This window comes from Temnothorax nylanderi, unplaced genomic scaffold (genome assembly GCF_030848795.1).
Source record: "Temnothorax nylanderi isolate EJ_2023f unplaced genomic scaffold, tnyl_v1.0 TNYL_tig0250_pilon, whole genome shotgun sequence".
NCBI classification, from domain to species: Eukaryota; Metazoa; Arthropoda; class Insecta; order Hymenoptera; family Formicidae; genus Temnothorax; species Temnothorax nylanderi.
The window spans coordinates 44,896-63,538 of record NW_027249312.1 but is presented as its reverse complement, the minus strand read 5'-3'; the positions used below and the strand labels follow the sequence as shown (position 1 = coordinate 63,538).

General features: G+C 39.1%; 2 protein-coding genes across 3 annotated transcripts; one reads left to right on the top strand and one right to left on the bottom strand.

The window, feature by feature from the left end:
- The first annotated feature begins 39 nt into the window (after positions 1 to 39).
- Positions 40 to 6,361, top strand: Ttll1b (Tubulin tyrosine ligase-like 1B). 2 transcript variants are annotated; one of them, XR_011720054.1, is made up of 9 exons: positions 40 to 458; positions 1,402 to 1,533; positions 1,616 to 1,681; positions 2,006 to 2,184; positions 2,838 to 3,024; positions 3,152 to 3,353; positions 3,900 to 4,130; positions 4,206 to 4,325; positions 4,413 to 4,555. XR_011720054.1 is itself a non-coding variant. In XM_071718423.1 (9 exons), the coding sequence occupies exons 1-9, from the start codon at positions 289 to 291 to the stop codon at positions 4,549 to 4,551; spliced, it is 1,416 nt and encodes a 471-aa protein (XP_071574524.1). In that variant the 5' UTR covers positions 40 to 288; the 3' UTR covers positions 4,552 to 6,361. The 2 variants fall into 2 exon arrangements, 1 of the variants encoding a protein (XP_071574524.1); XM_071718423.1 differs by having other exon boundaries at positions 4,216 to 4,325; positions 4,413 to 6,361.
- Positions 4,737 to 18,569, bottom strand: Arr (low-density lipoprotein receptor-related protein 6). Its single transcript, XM_071718410.1, has 11 exons — positions 18,163 to 18,569; positions 16,735 to 17,496; positions 16,054 to 16,448; positions 15,206 to 15,840; positions 14,813 to 14,980; positions 14,215 to 14,499; positions 11,508 to 12,729; positions 10,922 to 11,372; positions 10,496 to 10,811; positions 8,640 to 8,869; positions 4,737 to 8,323 (listed from the first exon to the last, which is right to left on the bottom strand). Exons 1-11 carry the CDS (start codon positions 18,227 to 18,229, stop codon positions 7,950 to 7,952), a joined length of 4,905 nt encoding a protein of 1,634 aa, XP_071574511.1. The 5' UTR covers positions 18,230 to 18,569; the 3' UTR covers positions 4,737 to 7,949.
- Positions 18,570 to 18,643: the final 74 nt, after the last annotated feature.

Below are 18,643 nucleotides of genomic sequence, written 5' to 3'. Positions count from 1 at the left end.
TAGATTTTATTGTTCCTTTTTATGGGAATTCAATAACTTTTATGTATAAATATGAAAAAATGTACACACTATTTTTATATTTTTACATAAATTCCATTAAACTTTTATCTTTTAATTATAAGTTTTGCATCTGGCCCTACGATTAGGGTGCGATTCACTAAACGCTTCAAAGCATCATTTTGTCCTTGTTTAACATTTGATAAATAACAAGGATGAAATCGAAATGTTTCCAAGAACGTTTGAAGCGCCAAGTGGATCGCATCCTTAACAGCATTTGGAGGTGGAGGTATGTACCACCGTATGTGTATGTATGTACATACATACATACATATATCGATTAATAACCGTATCGATCAAACGCAGTTCGTATTGTTCGTAAGTATCGAAAATATGGCGTCAAACGTGGCCGCGGAAAGCAAACGGGCTGCGAATCCAAACCTCTGCGCCGTTTATGGCAGGTAAATAAAATTCGTAACAATTAAGTGTATGTACTACTCTGCTCGAGATGGTTAAGGATACCTGCCATTGCTCGAAACGTTTAAGGGCACTTGCTAAAGGTCTTGTAATTTCTCTTCAGGCTCGATCTTCGACGAAGAGAAAAGAGCTCATTCCGAAACTGTCTTAAACTCGCACTGTCAAGAAAAATTGAGATTATTCGAGTTTATCGCGTATTCTTTGTAACTTCTTGATGCGAAATTTATTTATTACTTCTTCAGAAATCTGATGAGTTCTCTAGCTTCTTAATGCGAAATTTATTTCCTCACATTTAAATATAGAAGAGATAATTGAAGAAATCTAAGTACCTCTCTTCAAAATTCTCACAAATTTCCTATAGCATTCCTTATCATTTTTTAACGTGAAATTTATTTCTTCGCGGAAGAAATAATAAACGAAAAAATAAATTATAATTTCTTTATCTCATTTCTTTATCTTACAATTTTCAACATATTATATCTTATTGATAATTATCTATATCTTAAAATTATTATTTTATGAATATTTCATTTTAAGACAATTTAAAAGTATATAAAAGTATATACATAATATAAGTATAATATTCAATAATCCTCAATTTGTATAAATAATATAACAGCTTTCTTAATCGCCGGCTTTGACATACGACCATACATTAGATGCTTTCCATTTACATCAAAACTCAGATAATTCTCACTTGTGACGTCATTCTATCTTTATTATTCATTAATTGCCAAAAAAGATAGAACGACGTCACAAGTGAGAATTATCTGAGTTTTGATGTAAATGGAAAGCACCTATTATGTATGTACATAATAATTAATACGCGAAAACAGCAGTCTGTTATAATTCTTCGGAGCAACATAAAAATATTAGTGCTGATTAGTTCTTGCGGCCGTGATTAAAAAACTGATCGCATGATTATAGAGTGCCATCAGTTGGGATGGATCGGACGAGGATCACGTTTTGCACAGACGTGGACAAGTCCGTGATCGTGCATAACTTTGAGAAACGCGGCTGGACGCAGGTCAGTCCGGAGGATGATTGGAACTTTTATTGGTACTTAATTACAAATTGCAACACAATAAAATCTGTAGATTATTTAGGAATTTATTATGACGTTTTATTGTTTATATCGTAGGGCTGTTACGCAATCGTGCAGGAGTATCTTCAGCGTCGAAACTGGATACAGGATGGATGACAATCAGTAAGACCTTCCAATCAGAGATATTGATTTCATTAATAATAAAATTTAAATTATGAAAGTTAATCTCAATTTAAAAATTTACTTCTGAAGTACCTTAAATGTGTATATTTAAAAAAATAGAGACTATTATAACAATTTGAAGTTTTCTAATACATATAATCTCTTTTAGATATTTATTATGCATATCTAATTAAAAAATAATATATATATTTTGAAAAATGGAGATGACAGGTTACAAAGTTATGGAAAGTTTTGCACATCCATTTTTTAGAAATATATGAATTTAAGACATTTTGAAAAAAAAGTAAAATTTATTTATGTTAGAATCATCAATCACTTCCCAAATCACTATGAGCTCACGCGTAAAGATCTCCTAGTAAAGAACATCAAGCGATACCGAAAGGATTTGGAGAGAGAGGGAAATCCTTTAGCAGAGCGCGCAGAGGGTCCAGGCAAATATCTGTACCTCGATTTCATACCCGTCACTTTCATCTTACCCGCGGGTGAGGTCGTGCTCTCTAGACTAGATCCTTAGAAATCAGATTGTCTGATTAGGAAACGTGATTTCTTGACAAAGCCTAGTAGCGATTGTTTCGAAAAAGAGCTCGATCTTAAAATAGCCAAATCTGTCGAGGATGGATTTTGAAAGTATCTGCTGCAAATTTTGTCGATAGAATCTGCTAACAAAATATAATGACAAATTGACGGCAGAAACTGAGCAAAATGCTATTTTGTAACAATTTAAGTGATGTATTCCATTAAAATGTTAATTTATAAAATGACAAATTATACTGTTTCTGTTGATAAATTGCTGTCAGATTATATTGGCAAAACACGAGCGGACATAGATGATATCAGATCTGTTGCGATATCTGAGTAAATCTGCTGCTAATCTATTTTTATACTACGGGTAATTTGCTTACTGGGTGCTAATCTGAAAAAATGGTTTTAAAAAAAGATCTATTGTTTTGGAAAATGTTCACTAAATTCCACAATCTGCGATTTGAGTCTCGTGATGTCAATCATGTTTACAAATCAGCAATCTACTTCTAATATTTTATTGTAATTTCAAGTAAATGTTTTATATTTGCAATATCTTGATTGAAAATTATCTGTAATTTATTTTCGCATTGCATGAACTTACGTTACACCGTAGATTACAATATGTTTGTGGAAGAATATCGCAAGTCCCCGCAGAGCACCTGGATCATGAAGCCGTGCGGTAAATCGCAGGGCGCCGGAATATTTCTCATCAATAAGCTGAGCAAGCTAAAGAAGTGGTCACGCGAAGCAAAAACACCATTCAATCCGAACCTGACAAAAGAGTCGTATGTCATATCCAGGTAATATGATTTCAATCGAAGACATTTCGATTGTGGATATCCTTCGTGAGATTCTCGTGGTAAAGGTGATTAACGACGATCAAAGCTATGTTGTTATCTTTTCCTTTGATCATTTTTATCACGGCAGATATATCGACAATCCGCTGTTAATCGGCAGCAAGAAATTCGATCTCCGACTGTACGTTCTCATCACGTCATTTCGGCCGCTCAAAGCGTATCTCTTCAAATTAGGATTCTGCCGTTTCTGCACGGTCAAATATGACACCAGCGTTCAAGAGCTCGATAACATGTACGTGCATCTGACGAATGTATCCGTACAAAAGCATGGCGTATGTATCATGTACACTTATGAAATTATTCACATTGGTACTTTCTTCGATTGATAAGAATTGATACATTGTAACTTTTTGTTTTTTTTTTGTTTTACTTTACGGAAAAATTACCTGAAAATTGTTGATACAAAAGTGATATATCTTACATGCGTTTGTATCTCTTTGTTTGCTTTACTTTGACAAATAAATTCACAAAATAATCTTTGTCAAATTAGACTATTAAAAATATTAGAAATTTAGAAATTAGAATGCTCAACGCAAACACACGTTTGAGTTTTTGATGGTCTGAACCAAATTATGGCGCTTGGTAAACAATTCTTTATCCGGATTTGTTTTGGAAAAGCCGCTTTTAAAGACAGATTTTTAAAACCTTTTTAGATCGAAATTTATCATTTTCGATTCAGAAAAATTTGTTTAATCTTATTATTTTAGATTTTATTTTATTTTTAAGTCGCGCAATCTACCTAATTTTTTTAAATTTTAATGACGTAGTTTGCGTGAATATTCTTTGCGTATGCCCGCACAAGAATACGGAAATTTCAGGATGAGTATAACAGCAAGCACGGCGGTAAGTTGAGTGTGCAGAATCTGCGTCTGTACCTGGAAAGCACGCGTGGGAAAGCAGTCACAGAGAAGCTCTTCTCTAACATCTCTTGGTGTATCGTGCACTCGCTGAAAGCGGTGGCACCGGTGATGGCAAATGACCGGCACTGTTTCGAGTGTTATGGGTACGACATCATCATCGACAATAAGTTAAAACCATGGCTGATCGAGGTGTGTTGGTTTCTTGGCCTTCATAATTCGCCACCCGGTATAAATTTTCAAGTTTCAAAAATATACAAATTTTAGCTTTTTCCAGGTGAACGCTTCGCCGTCTCTCACATCTACGACAGTAAACGACAGGATCTTAAAGTATAAATTAATCGACAATATTATGTCAATGGTTTTGCCTCCGGATGGTATGCCCGAGTAAGTACGATATTCATCTAAACGTAAAAGAAATCCTCAGATATTTAATTCAAATTTACGAAATTACCTTGCGGTTGGTCCGATCAGCGTGAAATGGAACAAATCACCTTCCCTAGAAGCTTTGGGCAACTTCGAGTTACTGCTGGACGAGGAGTTGGCGGTTCAGGACGAACGGGAGGGTTCATCGAGCAAATATCGCAGTTCTTCTCTCAATAAGTGGAAATAGATCTTACCCTTGTATCATTATTCGCTCCAATTACTTCCTAAAATTCCATCTCGATCATTTCAAAGCAACGGTATTTGGTAGATAATTGGCGCGTCCGTTTTAAAGTTATCGCTATTAAGTATATTCGCTCTGCATATATCAATCGATCGCATCGAAGGCGTGAAGAAGAAAAGCCTTCGAAGAAATTTACGTTAACAAACAAGTTTATTTACTGTATAAATATGCATAATAGACTTACGCAAGAAGACGCACGCGCGCGTCCAACTGCGAGGATGTAAAAATAATATAGGCAGTAATATTTTTCAGTCTTTCGCGCGTGTAAAATGAGAATAATAGTAATTTATTAGTACGTTCTTTTTTTTTCTTTTCTTTCAAAAGGCCGTTTCGAAATCGCAATGCGAGGTAGAAGTCCTTGCGTATTTTGTACAGGCTATTGATACGGTCACGTATATCGTATAGGACTATCGTACAATTTATGGCACAATTTCCCGAAATACGGCGATTACGCTTAAAGCGCCAAGATGAACGAACGGCGAACGTGAGATTCGGAAGTTGAAGCTCGGAAGATCGGTATTTTCATTCCATGAATGATAGGCAAGAATAAAGATTGCGGATAATGAGGAAAGAAGGAAGGTTCCTGGTCAAGATCGCGTATTTTATAGGATCAACAGTAGAACTTTCTTACACTGTTTCTTCACTTATAGGCTTTCCCTTAAGGAAGAACTTACGATGGGAGAGCAATAAGAAGGATAACGCGATACAAATAGCCATAAAAAGAAACACAAGCTCGGAAGATGCGAACGAAACGTTCGCTCACGAGGCGATACAAAAGAAAGTTTCAGATCTGATTTCACGTTCGTTGTTCGTTCGTTCGCCCGCTTTTACAGGAACGAATATGTGCGTTAACGATACGCCGTTTCTGCATTAATATGGTATATACATCGTATGACGCGCGATTACAAATGTAAACGTTATACGTTAAAATGCATTGATTATTGCTAAAAGATTTCGATTAATGCATAATCTTTGTCACTACATCTAGTCTGTGTGTCTGTGCGAGTGTATGAGTGTACGAAGACGGATATGATATGTCGAACTCTCGTAAATATATTCCGCAAGATAACCATCGAACGAATGAATAAGATATTAACAGGAAACGCAGTAAAAATATCTTATGACAGGAAGGCGAATACCGTTTTCTTTTTCTCTATCGCGCCTACGCTTTTCAGAGGATTTATAAATACGATATATGTAAAACCGTCACCTTTTCAGAGTAAAGAAACGGTCATAAATTTAGCAATAAAATATGAGACGCAGCCTTTGGCTAACTGCCATATCGATTAAATTGTGAATAACATGTCACATGCTGTTAACGATGATACTAATATGATATATCTTGATATCACAATTAATAAATGCACATCTATAAAGTACTTGCAGATAAAAAGAAGGCGTGATGCAACCGAGAATATCCCTCTAATGCTTATCCTCAAGTCATGTATGTACATTTTTTTGCAAGCGTAATTTCATAGAAACTACGGTTAAACTAAATATTTACAAAAGTTGTTGCGATAGAATAATTCTTACTCTGTACATTACAAACTATAAAAATGTATAGCAGGCACAAATGGTATAGTTATTATGCTAAACTCTGTTATGGAACGCGCCCAGAGATACAGCTCCATCATGTTGTCTTTCTTCTAATATAATCCACTAAGAAAGAATTTAGTTTACGTCCTATGAATAAAAATATGCTCAGTGTCATAATTGTTATAATAAACACTCACTAAGCTTTGGACGGGGATCAAAAGCTCTCAATGTACTTATTTAACCTTCGGTTGTCACACGGGGTCAAAATGACCCCAACCAATTTTCAAATAGCTGCATGCTATTCAAAAACTAACAGTTTAAGTGGACCGCAAAAAATTCTAGAATTAAGTTTAAACATTGTAGAATATATTCTTATTATAAAAAATTTAACTTTTGAGTGGCATCATGTTCAAAAAAATCCTTTAAAAAATGTTCAAAAAAGAGATGTGACAACCGAGGGTTACAGACCAAAGCTATCCTCTAACACACTTTTTCTGCCTCTTTTTCAGCTCGCTTATTCTACGTGATATGGGAAAGCACGTTCCAGTATGCAAAGTTCAACGGATTATCAATATACATAAAAGTAAATCTTATGCGAATAATAATAATAATAATAATATTTCTCTATCAGTCTATAAAAGTCTTGCCACTCGTTGCTTTTGAGCTTAACACATTAAAAGCCATTACAATAATTACATGATATATAATGTAATTATATTATATACTTGTATAATATAGTTACATATGATTTTATCATATATAATTATATATATAATAACAGATATAATTATAATTATTATAATATAAAGTAAAATAAACTATGATTGTCTTCAACCGTCCTAGATTAAAATGTTATTATTGTAATGTTATTGAAATATAAAATTATTTCTTTGGGAAACTCTATTACGTTCCGTAATTAAAAGTTTAAAGGAGTCATATTAATAAAATCATTTTCTTTCCGTAATAGAAGTTTTATCCCAAAAATTACCGTTAATGGGTTAGTGAGAATTGATAGTCATAAGTTCAATCTAATGTATCGTAACTCACAAATTATTACCGAATTTTGCCAAGTTGAAGATTGAAAAATGCAAAACCCGAAACGAAAGGTGACACGAGAAATGCTTCTTCGGATGAGATTTCGCTCTAGCACGTTCTACCTGTACAATTTGCCTTAATACTTTGTATGAGATTACACACTGATCTTACAGTATTTCTAACAAAACTGTTCGTTATCATGCTAACGAGTAATTAAATAGCGAATTCGAGTAATACACTGGTGCAGATTAAAGCAAATTGTATGTGTGTGTATAGTCTAGTTTGTATATACATGCATTAATCTATTTAGATATAAAAAAATATATATATAGATGTAAAACATAAATAAGCGCTTTATGAATAAAGTGCTCTAATACATTATACTAAACAATGATAACTCATGTCGGGCATCTAAATTCAATCGCTTATCATTTATACACTTCTATATAAACTAGTGTACAACAGTCTTTAATGTAACACCAGTGTGCACTCTAGCGTATCCATTTGAATTCGCTATATGACAGAGATATATTACTTTAAAAGCTAATATATTTTTGTCATAGTTTTTTGCTATCATTCTGCAAGAACTACGGTTAAACTCTCAATTACTATTTGTCTGAGCATTTTCAATGAAATTTTTATATGTAATAGTCGATTTAGTCGACCATAATTAGTATAAGATTTAAGTATCAGCGATATGAGGAATACTGAGATAAGATAAATGCAAAAATAGAAGCACCAGAGCGTTATCCGTCTTTACTTCAGGATTGTTCTCAAGGCACTGGCGACGGTGGTGGCGGTAGGGGACTAAAATACGTGGACGATCTGGAACTTGGGGATGGTGGGCAACTAATCGCCGCGTCGCTATGATAGATGGAACGTGGAGTGGGCGGCGGTGGGAATGGTTCGCTCTCGTAACGATAGCGCGCTGGATAATTACTGTCCGATTCATCACAGACGTCGGTACTACATGGAGTCGGTGGTGGCGGTTGATTAATGCTCCTGTAGTGCCGATACGGCTTGTAACGCGACGCGTTACTGCTCGAGCAACGCGTCGAACTGACGATTGTCGCCGGACTTGGCGGCGGATTCAGAGTCTCCTGAGGATATCCACCCGCGGAACTTCCTCTGGTAGAACTTGACGCACCTGTGAAGACAGAACATAATCATTATTAAATAACGTGAATAATTTCAGGTAATAATATTGACAGTGAATCCAGTTTTTTCGAACATTTTTCCTAAGCATAAAAGAGCGTTGTTCTACAAAAATACCATATAAATGAAAATAACAAACATTATTTCGAGAGTATAAAAATATTATTTCTCTAGAAAAGCTAATTTATTTATTTGAGTTTACGTGATCTTTTCCTTCGGGTCTACAAGCCTTGAGATTTAAAGATGTACAACATGACTTTGAGATTTTATTCTAATTGGAAAGCTTTTATCTCTTAAAGATACACTACCTGTAATGTGACTGCGGTCGTAACTAGAACCAAGACTACTTCCGTTCAACATGGACATCCTTACGGCTTCCATTCCAACCTCCAAGACTCCACTTCCTCCTCCATCCTTTCTGATCTTTTGCGAAACAAACATCGGCTTCACCATTCGACTGTTTGAACTGGGTTTTGGCGACAGTGGATCTCCTGCTGAATCGTGTAGTATGTCAGGCAGACCTTCGTTTCCGGTAAACCTAATATAATAATATAACAATATTTGCTTGCGCTTAAAGCAAAAGATTCATTTCCCACACACTAGAATTTGTTTACGTTATCTTTTATATTGAAAATTCTATTTTAAATTACTAAATTTTTGAAAAGAGGAACTGAAAAGCTTTTTTCTAACTAAAAAAATATAAACAAATTAGTATATAGTGTTCGCTTAGAATAACAATAATCAAACAAAGGGCTTGCGAACCAGCAGGATGTTTATGCTATCGTGTATATATATTTCGAAAAATGACACAAACGTTTCGGCCATAACTGTGGCCTTCTTCAGTGTAATAAATAAATAGTCGTTAAAATTTAAAACATACCCCCCTACAGTAATAAAAACGCCCTTCGCTTACAAAATCAGATTATAAATCCCCTTACAACAATTCAAACGCCATTCGCTTACATCGTCCTTACAATTGTCGTCTCACGTCCGATAACGGCTCGTCGACGTAACATCGTGTCTGGTTATTAATACGAGCCTTCCCTGAGTCGATCGAGAAAGAATACGTCTCTAATTTGTCCACACATTGCGTTGGTAAGGAGGGACTGAGGTTGAAAATCCTTATCCTTCAACCGTAGAAACGCTCCTCGAGAGACCCATGTTTGGCTGTGTTCGGTCAGATGTCAAATGCATTTGACTGGGGTACCTAAGTCGTCTACAGACGATTCCGAGTCTCGACATCGAACTCGCGAAACTCATGTTCGACCGTTAGACGCCGTGCCGTCGTAAGCGGTGAGATCCCGACGACGGGCAGAGGCGCCGTACGGCAAACCGGGCTCGTGCGACGACCGGACCGCGAGGACCGGCCGCCTAGTAGTGTGTCACATTGTTTTGAGCCTTTCGACTCACGAGACTCCTAGAGATATCATTGCCACCTTTGACTAGAGAGGATACGGCCTTAGAGGCGTTCAGGCATAATCCCACGGATGGTAGCTTCGCACCACCGGCCGCTCGACCGAGTGCGTGAACCAAATGTCCGAACCTGCGGTTCCTCTCGTACTGAGCAGGATTACTATCGCAATGACTGGTCAAATGCATTTGACATCTGACCGAACACAGCCAAACATGGGTCTCTCGAGGAGCGTTTCTACGGTTGAAGGATAAGGATTTTCAACCTCAGTCCCTCCTTACCAACGCAATGTGTGGACAAATTAGAGACGTATTCTTTCTCGATCGACTCAGGGAAGGCTCGTATTAATAACCAGACACGATGTTACGTCGACGAGCCGTTATCGGACGTGAGACGACAATTGTAAGGACGATGTAAGCGAATGGCGTTTGAATTGTTGTAAGGGGATTTATAATCTGATTTTGTAAGCGAAGGGCGTTTTTATTACTGTAGGGGGGTATGTTTTAAATTTTAACGACTATTTATTTATTACACTGAAGAAGGCCACAGTTATGGCCGAAACGTTTGTGTCATTTTTCGAAATATATATACACGATAGCATAAACATCCTGCTGGTTCGCAAGCCCTTTGTTTGATTATTGTTAAAAAAATATATATATTGTAAAATAATGAATATTTTGAATAAAAAGTGCTTCAAAGTTGTGTGAATTTCGGCTATTTAATAAATTTACGTTAACTTAATATAATAATAACCTTTTACGGCAGTAGTAGTAGCTTAGAACACCTGCTACGATCACGAATAACACTACCAAGATGATAATGATATAGGTCATCTTGCTGGATTCGTTAATCCCGGGTCCGGCGTCCTGACGATGCGGATTGTGTGGACTAAGGCAAGCCGGTGGTAGCTCATCACTGCCATCGGCACAGTCATCCCAGCCATCGCATAACGATGCCCCAGAGATGCAGACACCATTTCCCACACACTGGAATTGCCCAGCCTGGCAACATTGTGCCTCGTCCGAGCCATCTGGACACTGTTGAGTTCCATCGCATACCCAAGACAATTCTGCATAAAAACAAACAGAATAATAATATATAATCACAATGTAATCATTTATTGTTTTATGTATTCGTGTATTGATATTTGTAATTATTCAAGAGAGGAGTCGCGCTTACCAATACAGTGATTCTGACATTTAAATTGATTGCGGGAGCACGTGGGACATCCCAGCTCATCGCTGCCATCTGAACAGTCAGTTTGGCCGTCGCACTTCCACGTGGCTGGTATACAATCCTTGCTCACGGCCGCATTCGGCGCAGCGCATGTAAAGTGATCGTTTCCACACACAGGCGCCGCGCGACAAGTTCGACCGTCGTCGGACAGAACCAACGACTTCGGGCACGAGCAACGGGGTGACGTTGTAGTGGACTCATCAGCAACCGTGTTCGTACCGACGCAAAAGTGTGAGCAACCACCGTAGTCATTAAACGGGCTGCACACGTGTGTCTCCATGAGCGAATCCTCAGGCATGTTGATCGCGATGAGATCCGTGAACACGCGAACTGTCGTCATGCGCGTGCCTCGCCTATTAATCCCATCAAACGTCTTGTTGACCCGTTCAATCACCTGTCAGGGTTCACGTGAGATAAGCATACAGATTCTCTTACTATCTCAATCTTAAATTTTACTATATAAATCTTGAAAGTCTGCAGGTTAATGACCCAAGACAAAACTGGTAGTAAAACCGGCATTGTCACTCACCTGCGCATCGCGATCGTACCAGTAGAGATAGTCAAAAAGGACGGCCAAGTGCAGAGCCGGACCCTGTGTGGTGGAGGCCAGAAGCTTGCGATTGCCGCCCTCGAAGTTGGAGCATTCAATGTGCCTGCCGTACGACCAGTAGACGACGTACGTTACGGTATCTACCGTCAAGCCAGTGGGCTGTTCCAGCAAATCGCCAGCGATCACATGACGCTCCTTGCCGTCCATCTTGCTGCGTACCACCCGCTTCTTGCCTACATCAGTCCAAAAAAGCAATCGCTGTTGCGAGTGGATCGCTATATGACGCGGCTTCTCGCCGTCACCTTTCACCACAACGCCGAGAGCCGAGCCATTGTCCAGTCGTGTGACGTTAAGAGCGTCGTTTGTTGAGCATGTCCAGAAGAGCAGCCTCCCGAGCGGGTCCAGCGCAAGATCAAATGCATGCCCGTTTCCGATGGAGACCACAACCGTGCCGCTGTGCTGCTGTTGCGTCCGGTTCTCCAGGGCACGGCGGATTGTTGCGCGGCCATCAATCCAATAGACGTGCTGCGTTATCGGATCGAACTCGATCGCGCGGACATTCTTCAAACCTTGTACGCGCAATGTCACGTCCGCGCAGTCATCCGTCTGATCAGGTAAATAACGTGCGATCGTACTGCGCAGACTGTAGATCATAAAATGCTGTGGCGCTAGGCAGGTTCGATTGTCCCGCGCCAGATTGTAATGCGTGGGACACGCGCATTTGTGGGCAACGGATGCACTGCCAATCGGATCTGGCAGAGCGATGCAGAGGTGGCTGCAATTGCCATTTGCGATCGCGCACGGGTTCGAGCCGGCCTGTCGCGACGCGTGAAACACTTTCAGATCCGTCACTGACGCCAGATTAGTATGGATCTTGGTACGATTCGCTCCAGTGAGTTTGTCCGCCCTCTCGATGTCACCTGTATTCCAATCCGCCCAATAAATGTAGTCCCGATACTGCGTAACACTGAACGGATAGACTATGTGATACGAAACGATGACATCCCTCCGTTGTGTTAGTAGATCATAATAGTCAATTGCCGGCACGGAGATGTCAGCCCAGTACAATTTGCGCCCGATATAGTCAATTGTCAGACCGTTCGCCCGGCCGATGTGCAAAACGATCACTTGCCGCTGCGTGCCATCCAATAATGCCCTCTCGATACTGCCGGTATTGCCCCATTCGGCCCAGTATAGATGACTAGCAACAGACAAATGTGTAAAACTGATATTAACCCTTCGAGGCCACACCTCTTTTTTTAATACACCCCCGGCTACACTGGGTGGTCAACACCCAGACGAATTCAGTCTCATAATTCCAATTAATGTGCACGTAAAAATTCGAAATCTTAAGGGTGTTGTTTAAAAATATGTATGGTGCAGAACCCGAAATGTGCTCGATGAACAAAAATGTTGTAATTTTTGGTCGCGATAAGAAATATACACCGAGGCCATACCTGGGTGGTCACCACCCATAATAATTTTCAAATGTTTACCAAGCATAACTAAAACATAGTGTTTAAAGCCTTTCTACTGTACGGATCTTCGAGAGAGGAACTCAAACTAGGGATCCTAGGTGGAGGGACACTGATTATAAAGCCCATCTTAAAAATATCGGACCTGAATTTTTGTCTGGGTGGCCACCACCCAATGTGGCTTCGAAGGGTTAAGGTGGTTCGGCTATCAGAGCATGTCAAAGAAAAAAATCTGAATAAAAAATATGTTATAAAGAAAAAGTTGGCATTTTTAACATAGGTTTTATGGGAAATTGTACCGAAAACATACATTTTTCGAGAATTTCATTCACTGTCTGTAAAGAAACAAGTTCAAAAAACTGAAAATAATATTGTTTAATTCTTCTAGCACTTGTTAAGTATAAGACAAAACGACGTTGACGTGTAATAAGGTTAAAAATTCAATCAAAAGTTGATGAATTGTCGCGTTTCTTGTCGGCCTTTCGATCAGCTGTACGCGACGTGAACATGTGACAACTCCGCGCCGTGTAGTGTTTTCTTTCCACAGCACTATTCTTTTGCAAGCAAATCTCCCATTATCGAAATTGTGTTTGTTACCTTCCATTATTTTTCAACGTAAACACAATACATAACCTCACTCAAACACATGGCACAGGCATAATAGCTGCCTACAGCGAAGAGATGCAATGTCGCGACCACGGTCTTAGTGGTCGCGACATTTCTCTTGTACGAATGTCAACTGAAGTCAAATCTTGAACTGTTTACATTTGTCAGTAGATAAATTGATACATAATCGAATAAAAAGTAATATTACAAAACCAGTAATTATACAAGTGTCTAGAATATATCCATAAAAGTGGTTTTTCTTAAAAAAAAATTTAAGCCCTATATTGACTCATACGGTACTAGCCGAACCACCTTAAACAAGATTAACATGCTGATTACCAGAACTAATCTCTAGATCAAAAACATTTTTATATTATAATTATCTTTAATTATATTTATTTTGTTACAAAAATTGTTTGATTGCCCGAACAGAGATCTCTTAAAGGATTCTCTCATCTTCTTGCAAAACTTGTTAACTTACTAATTTAGAATAGGTATGAAGAAAAAAAAATAAAAATAAATCAATTAATCAAGCTATCGGAATTATGAAAACTGTGAGAAATTAAATTTAAAGGTAATAACAGGATAAGAGGCACAAAACTTACCCTCTCTGAGGATCCACAGCCACATTCTTAGGTTCGATAAGATTTTGCCACACGAGTATTTTCCTGCTACCCCCTTCTATTTTTATCATCTCTATTCTACGCATAGAGGTATCACTCCAATAGAGATTGTGTGCAATCCAATCGAATGCAATACCTTCCGGCGATTCTAGGCCGAGATCGACTATCTTTTCGATGTCTGACCCATTTATGAAGACACGTGAGATAGCTTTTAGTTTAATATCCGTCCAATAAATCCGGTTCTCGGACAAGTCAAAATCTATAGCGCTAAAAAGAGCAAAAGAAATATATGTAATATCTGTATTTAAAAAAAAAAATAATTAAGTGTGAAATAAAATAGCTTGTCTCGTCACATAATAAACAGTATTGACATAAATTAAAGAGCAAAATTCTAAAAAACATAGCTGCTTCAATAAATTTTTTTTGAGAAGAAAAGTGGATCCCAAATCAGGTATAAAATTTCTAAGATCCATTTTCTTGTACATACATTGCTCCTAATTTCGTGGAAAATTTTAATAAACATTATATTTTGTACTTAATTCTAATTTAATATTCAATTTAACATTGCAGCCATACTAACCTAGCGTCTTTAATACCAGTGACTGGTATAACATTATCATTGTTGACGTTCTCAATACTGATACGGCCAAGATTCTCCCTCCTGGAGAACAGCAGGAAGGCATCCGGTATGACACAAGTGCGCTTGTCCTTTGTCAACTCATAGCCCATCTGGCAGGCGCAGACATACCTGAATATTTTCAATTTTACATTACAATTTTTCGTAAGTACAAATTGTAATTCAATTTATACATTTGTTACTTTTTCTTAAGACTAGTTCACTCCAACATATAGCACGACGAAAAGTACAATTCTTTGCTTCTTTGCCTCTTTGCTCTAATAAAAGATCTTTCCAATCTATCAGCAATAATATCGACAAATCTTGACGAAAAATTTTCACATAATTCCAGCACACCTGTTGTTGGGCTTGTTGAAACAGAGATGGCTGCATCCACCGTTATCAAGAGCGCACGGCGAATTACTGGTGTTCATTCGGCCAAGATGTATAGCCTTGATTCCCATCACATTGGGTACCTGGTCGACAATGACTTCACGATCGCCACCAGTGAGTTTGTGCGCCCGATCGATACTGCGGCGCTGCCAGTCGGTCCAGTACAGATAATCGCCCAACAGGCTGAGACCGAACAGATGCGGCAAATTGTCGGTAATGACCTCGCGCCGATCGGTCCCGTCCATGTTGGATACCTCGATCTTGTCGGTCTTCGCGTCGCACCAGTAGATCTTCTTGCGCTCGAGGTCCAAGGCGATACCGTTCGGCCACACAATGTCCTTGGTGATCAGTAACATGCGCTCGCTACCATCGAGATTGCTGCGCTCGATTTTCGGCCGTTTCTCGCTCCAATCGGTCCAGAACATCCACCCGTGCTCGGGTGCGACCGCGATCGCTCGCGGCTCGAACAGGTCTTCGTTCACCAGCACACGCCGATATTTCCCATCTAGTCGCGCCACTTCAATTCGATCGGTCCCGGTATCGGTCCAATAGAGATTGCGGGCGATCCAGTCTATCGCAATACCATCTGGATTCGCCACCTACAAGAATCAAAAGATGAAACGTTACATATAAACAGGATTGTAAAATTCATATCTTAAAAGATATCATTTCTAAAAAGCTTGAAGTAAAGATTGTGGAGCATTAAAAAGAGCATATCTACTGTAATGGTTCTATTACAAATAGCGTGTTTTCGAGAATAATGCAAAAATTCGATGGAAGAAAAGATAAAAAGAAACAATCGCCTTGCGCACCTCCGTGGAAATCACATTCTGCTGACTCAATCCGTCGAGAGGGGCTCGCCTGATGGCGTACGTTTGCTCGTCAGTCCAGTACAGCAATTCGTCCACCGGATCAAAGTCAATCGCGATTGCATGCTTAATACCCGTGAGCGGTAATACAAAGTTTGTGTAATCGGGCGAATCCAAGGATATCCGGCAGATTTCAGTTCGTTGGACGATCAGCAGCAGCTCCTCCGGTCTCTTGGCGCATGTGTATTTGTCGATTAGCTTGACGCCTGTGGGACAGGCACAGCTGTAACCAGGCTCCACTGAGCTCAAAAGGCACAGATGGGAACAATTGCCGTTGTTTCGCCTGCAGGGATTATCACCACCCGGTTGTCTCCTCGCATCCCAGACCTCAATGTCGCCTGAAAGCAAAAGATGATACTTAAACGTTACACGCAAAAATATCATAAATGTGAGAAAATTAATATATGTAGAACAATATTAGAATAAAATATATAAAAAATTTTTATATAGAGAATTAATAAATACCCTATAAAAAGCATATAATCTAGTGATCTACCAGAAATAAAGCATTATAATTCTCCTGGATTTAGGACACACGTTAAAGACAATTGACATGATCTTAAACAACAAATACAATGTAACAACTTCAATATTTGTACAAACTACTATGCCTATATACAATACCAGGTATGTATTCGCCATGAAACAATTCGCGTGGGTGTGATTGCGACTGGTTCATATCGTACGAGTGAATGCACCAGGTCTTCCAGTCGGTCCAGTAGAGCCGATTGTCGAAAAACGTTATAGCAAACGGATAGTCCAGATCGCGAGTAACTAATTTCCGTCTATTACGGCCGTTATAATCCATCACGGCGATGAACCACAGTCTACCGTCCGCCCAATATATGAGCTTATTTTCATAGTCGACTGTCAAACCATTCGGCCAGAATATATCGTCAGACACGATGATCTCGCGCGTACTCTGATCACCGTCCATTGAAGCGCGCTCAATTTTAGGTACATCGCCCCAATCGGTCCAAAAGAGATATCCTTCCATCGGCGCCAGGGCAATTGCGCGCGGCTGATAGATATCTGTCCAGAAGAGTACCTTCCTATTACGGCCATCGATGCTGGTCACCTCGATCCGATTCTTCTCACCATCTGTCCAATACAGTTTGTCCGTATACCAATCGCAAGCAAGACCATCGGGCGATATCAAACTGGAGTTCACCACCGTCATCCTTTCGCCGCTGTGTGTACCGTTATAGCGTACACATTGTATCATCTCCAGACCGCTGTCAGACCAGCAAATCAGTCCGCGTTCATAGAAAAAATCCAATGATGCGCCTTCTGACAAGTCCTTGATGATAACGTTGACCTTATTGTTGCGAGACATATTAGCCACCCTGATGTCCTTGTGAGTGGCAAAAAGAAGAAGAGGCGAGCCTGAAAAATAATAGTATCAATAGTAAAATAATATTTATAATATATTTAGCCTACGTTCCAATATTTACTGCTAGTACTGAAAATCTATAATGTACGTGACATAAATTATAGATTTTCAATACTGGCAGTGAATATCAAAACGTAGCCTTAATGAAACATGACCGTTATGATAGCAATCATGTAAATAGGAAAAGTACCAATATATAATCAGGCTGGATCTTTTGTGCTTAATAATATTTTTCAGAATTTATGTACATTCATACAATATAATACATATAATTTATGTACATTGTGCTCAATCATATTTTTCAGAATTTATGTACCTATATTTCTTATTTTCTTGACACTTATTATATTGCAAATTGTTTTTAAAAAGTTAAAAAACATTGGATTAAAGAGATATCTAAGATACATTACAAATAAAAACGTTGACAAATTAAAAGAAAAAAGAAAAGAGAAAAAGAAAACAGAGATAAAGCACAATAAACATACACAGTACACAAACATACAACATACAGACAAAACAAACACAAGCTGTACACGTGCCAAATGATAATAACAAGAAATTATTTATGCTCGAGAGAAGGAAAAACAAAAAAAGGAGCCACAACTTAAAGAGGAGACATCCATTTTAGAAAAGACGGAAGAATGACGGATACCACCTACCATCGCAGGAAAAAACGCCACAGCAGAGGAGGCAGGCGATAGCGAGCCACACGCTCCACGTGATCATGGCGAGGCTCTGTTCTAGCTGCAAGTTTCACGTATTCTCGATCGAGGAAAGATCACGTCCGCAGCCGCGTATCATCTCGCATAGATGATAGAATCGTTCCCGAACGGCCACACGACGTCCGCCTTCCTCGCGTCACCGGCCATTTGTGAGGCGCCGATTCTTCGCCATTCTTCGGCACTTCGGAACTTCTGCAGCTCGGGCTCGGGCTCGGGCTCGGGCTCGGTCTCAGGGCTCGGGGCTCGGGCAGCTTCGGGCGTTGTGGCGTCTCCCGCGAATTCGCGAGATTTTAACCAATACGTTTCTTGTGCGTTGGCTCACGTTATGTTAAAGCCTTGTGTCCACGATGCTAGAAATCGGTCCGAGTTTCGGTTTAAGCCAATCAACTTGCAGCTCTTACAGAAAAGCAGCAGTTTC

Excerpts from the sequence above, each read along its gene's own strand:
- Ttll1b (XM_071718423.1), top strand. The coding sequence starts at position 289 with ATGTACCACCGTATGTGTATGTATGTACATACATACATACATATATCG. Across the intron at positions 1,534-1,615 it reads GATGATTGGAACTTTTATTG|GGCTGTTACGCAATCGTGCA; the intron begins GTACTTAATTAC and ends TTTATATCGTAG. Across the intron at positions 4,131-4,215 it reads TAAAACCATGGCTGATCGAG|GTGAACGCTTCGCCGTCTCT; the intron begins GTGTGTTGGTTT and ends AGCTTTTTCCAG.
- Arr (XM_071718410.1), bottom strand. The coding sequence starts at position 18,229 with ATGATCACGTGGAGCGTGTGGCTCGCTATCGCCTGCCTCCTCTGCTGT. Across the intron at positions 16,449-16,734 it reads TCATGGCGAATACATACCTG|GCGACATTGAGGTCTGGGAT; the intron begins GTATTGTATATA and ends TTTTGCTTTCAG. Across the intron at positions 14,981-15,205 it reads TTCAACAAGCCCAACAACAG|GTATGTCTGCGCCTGCCAGA; the intron begins GTGTGCTGGAAT and ends GAAAATATTCAG.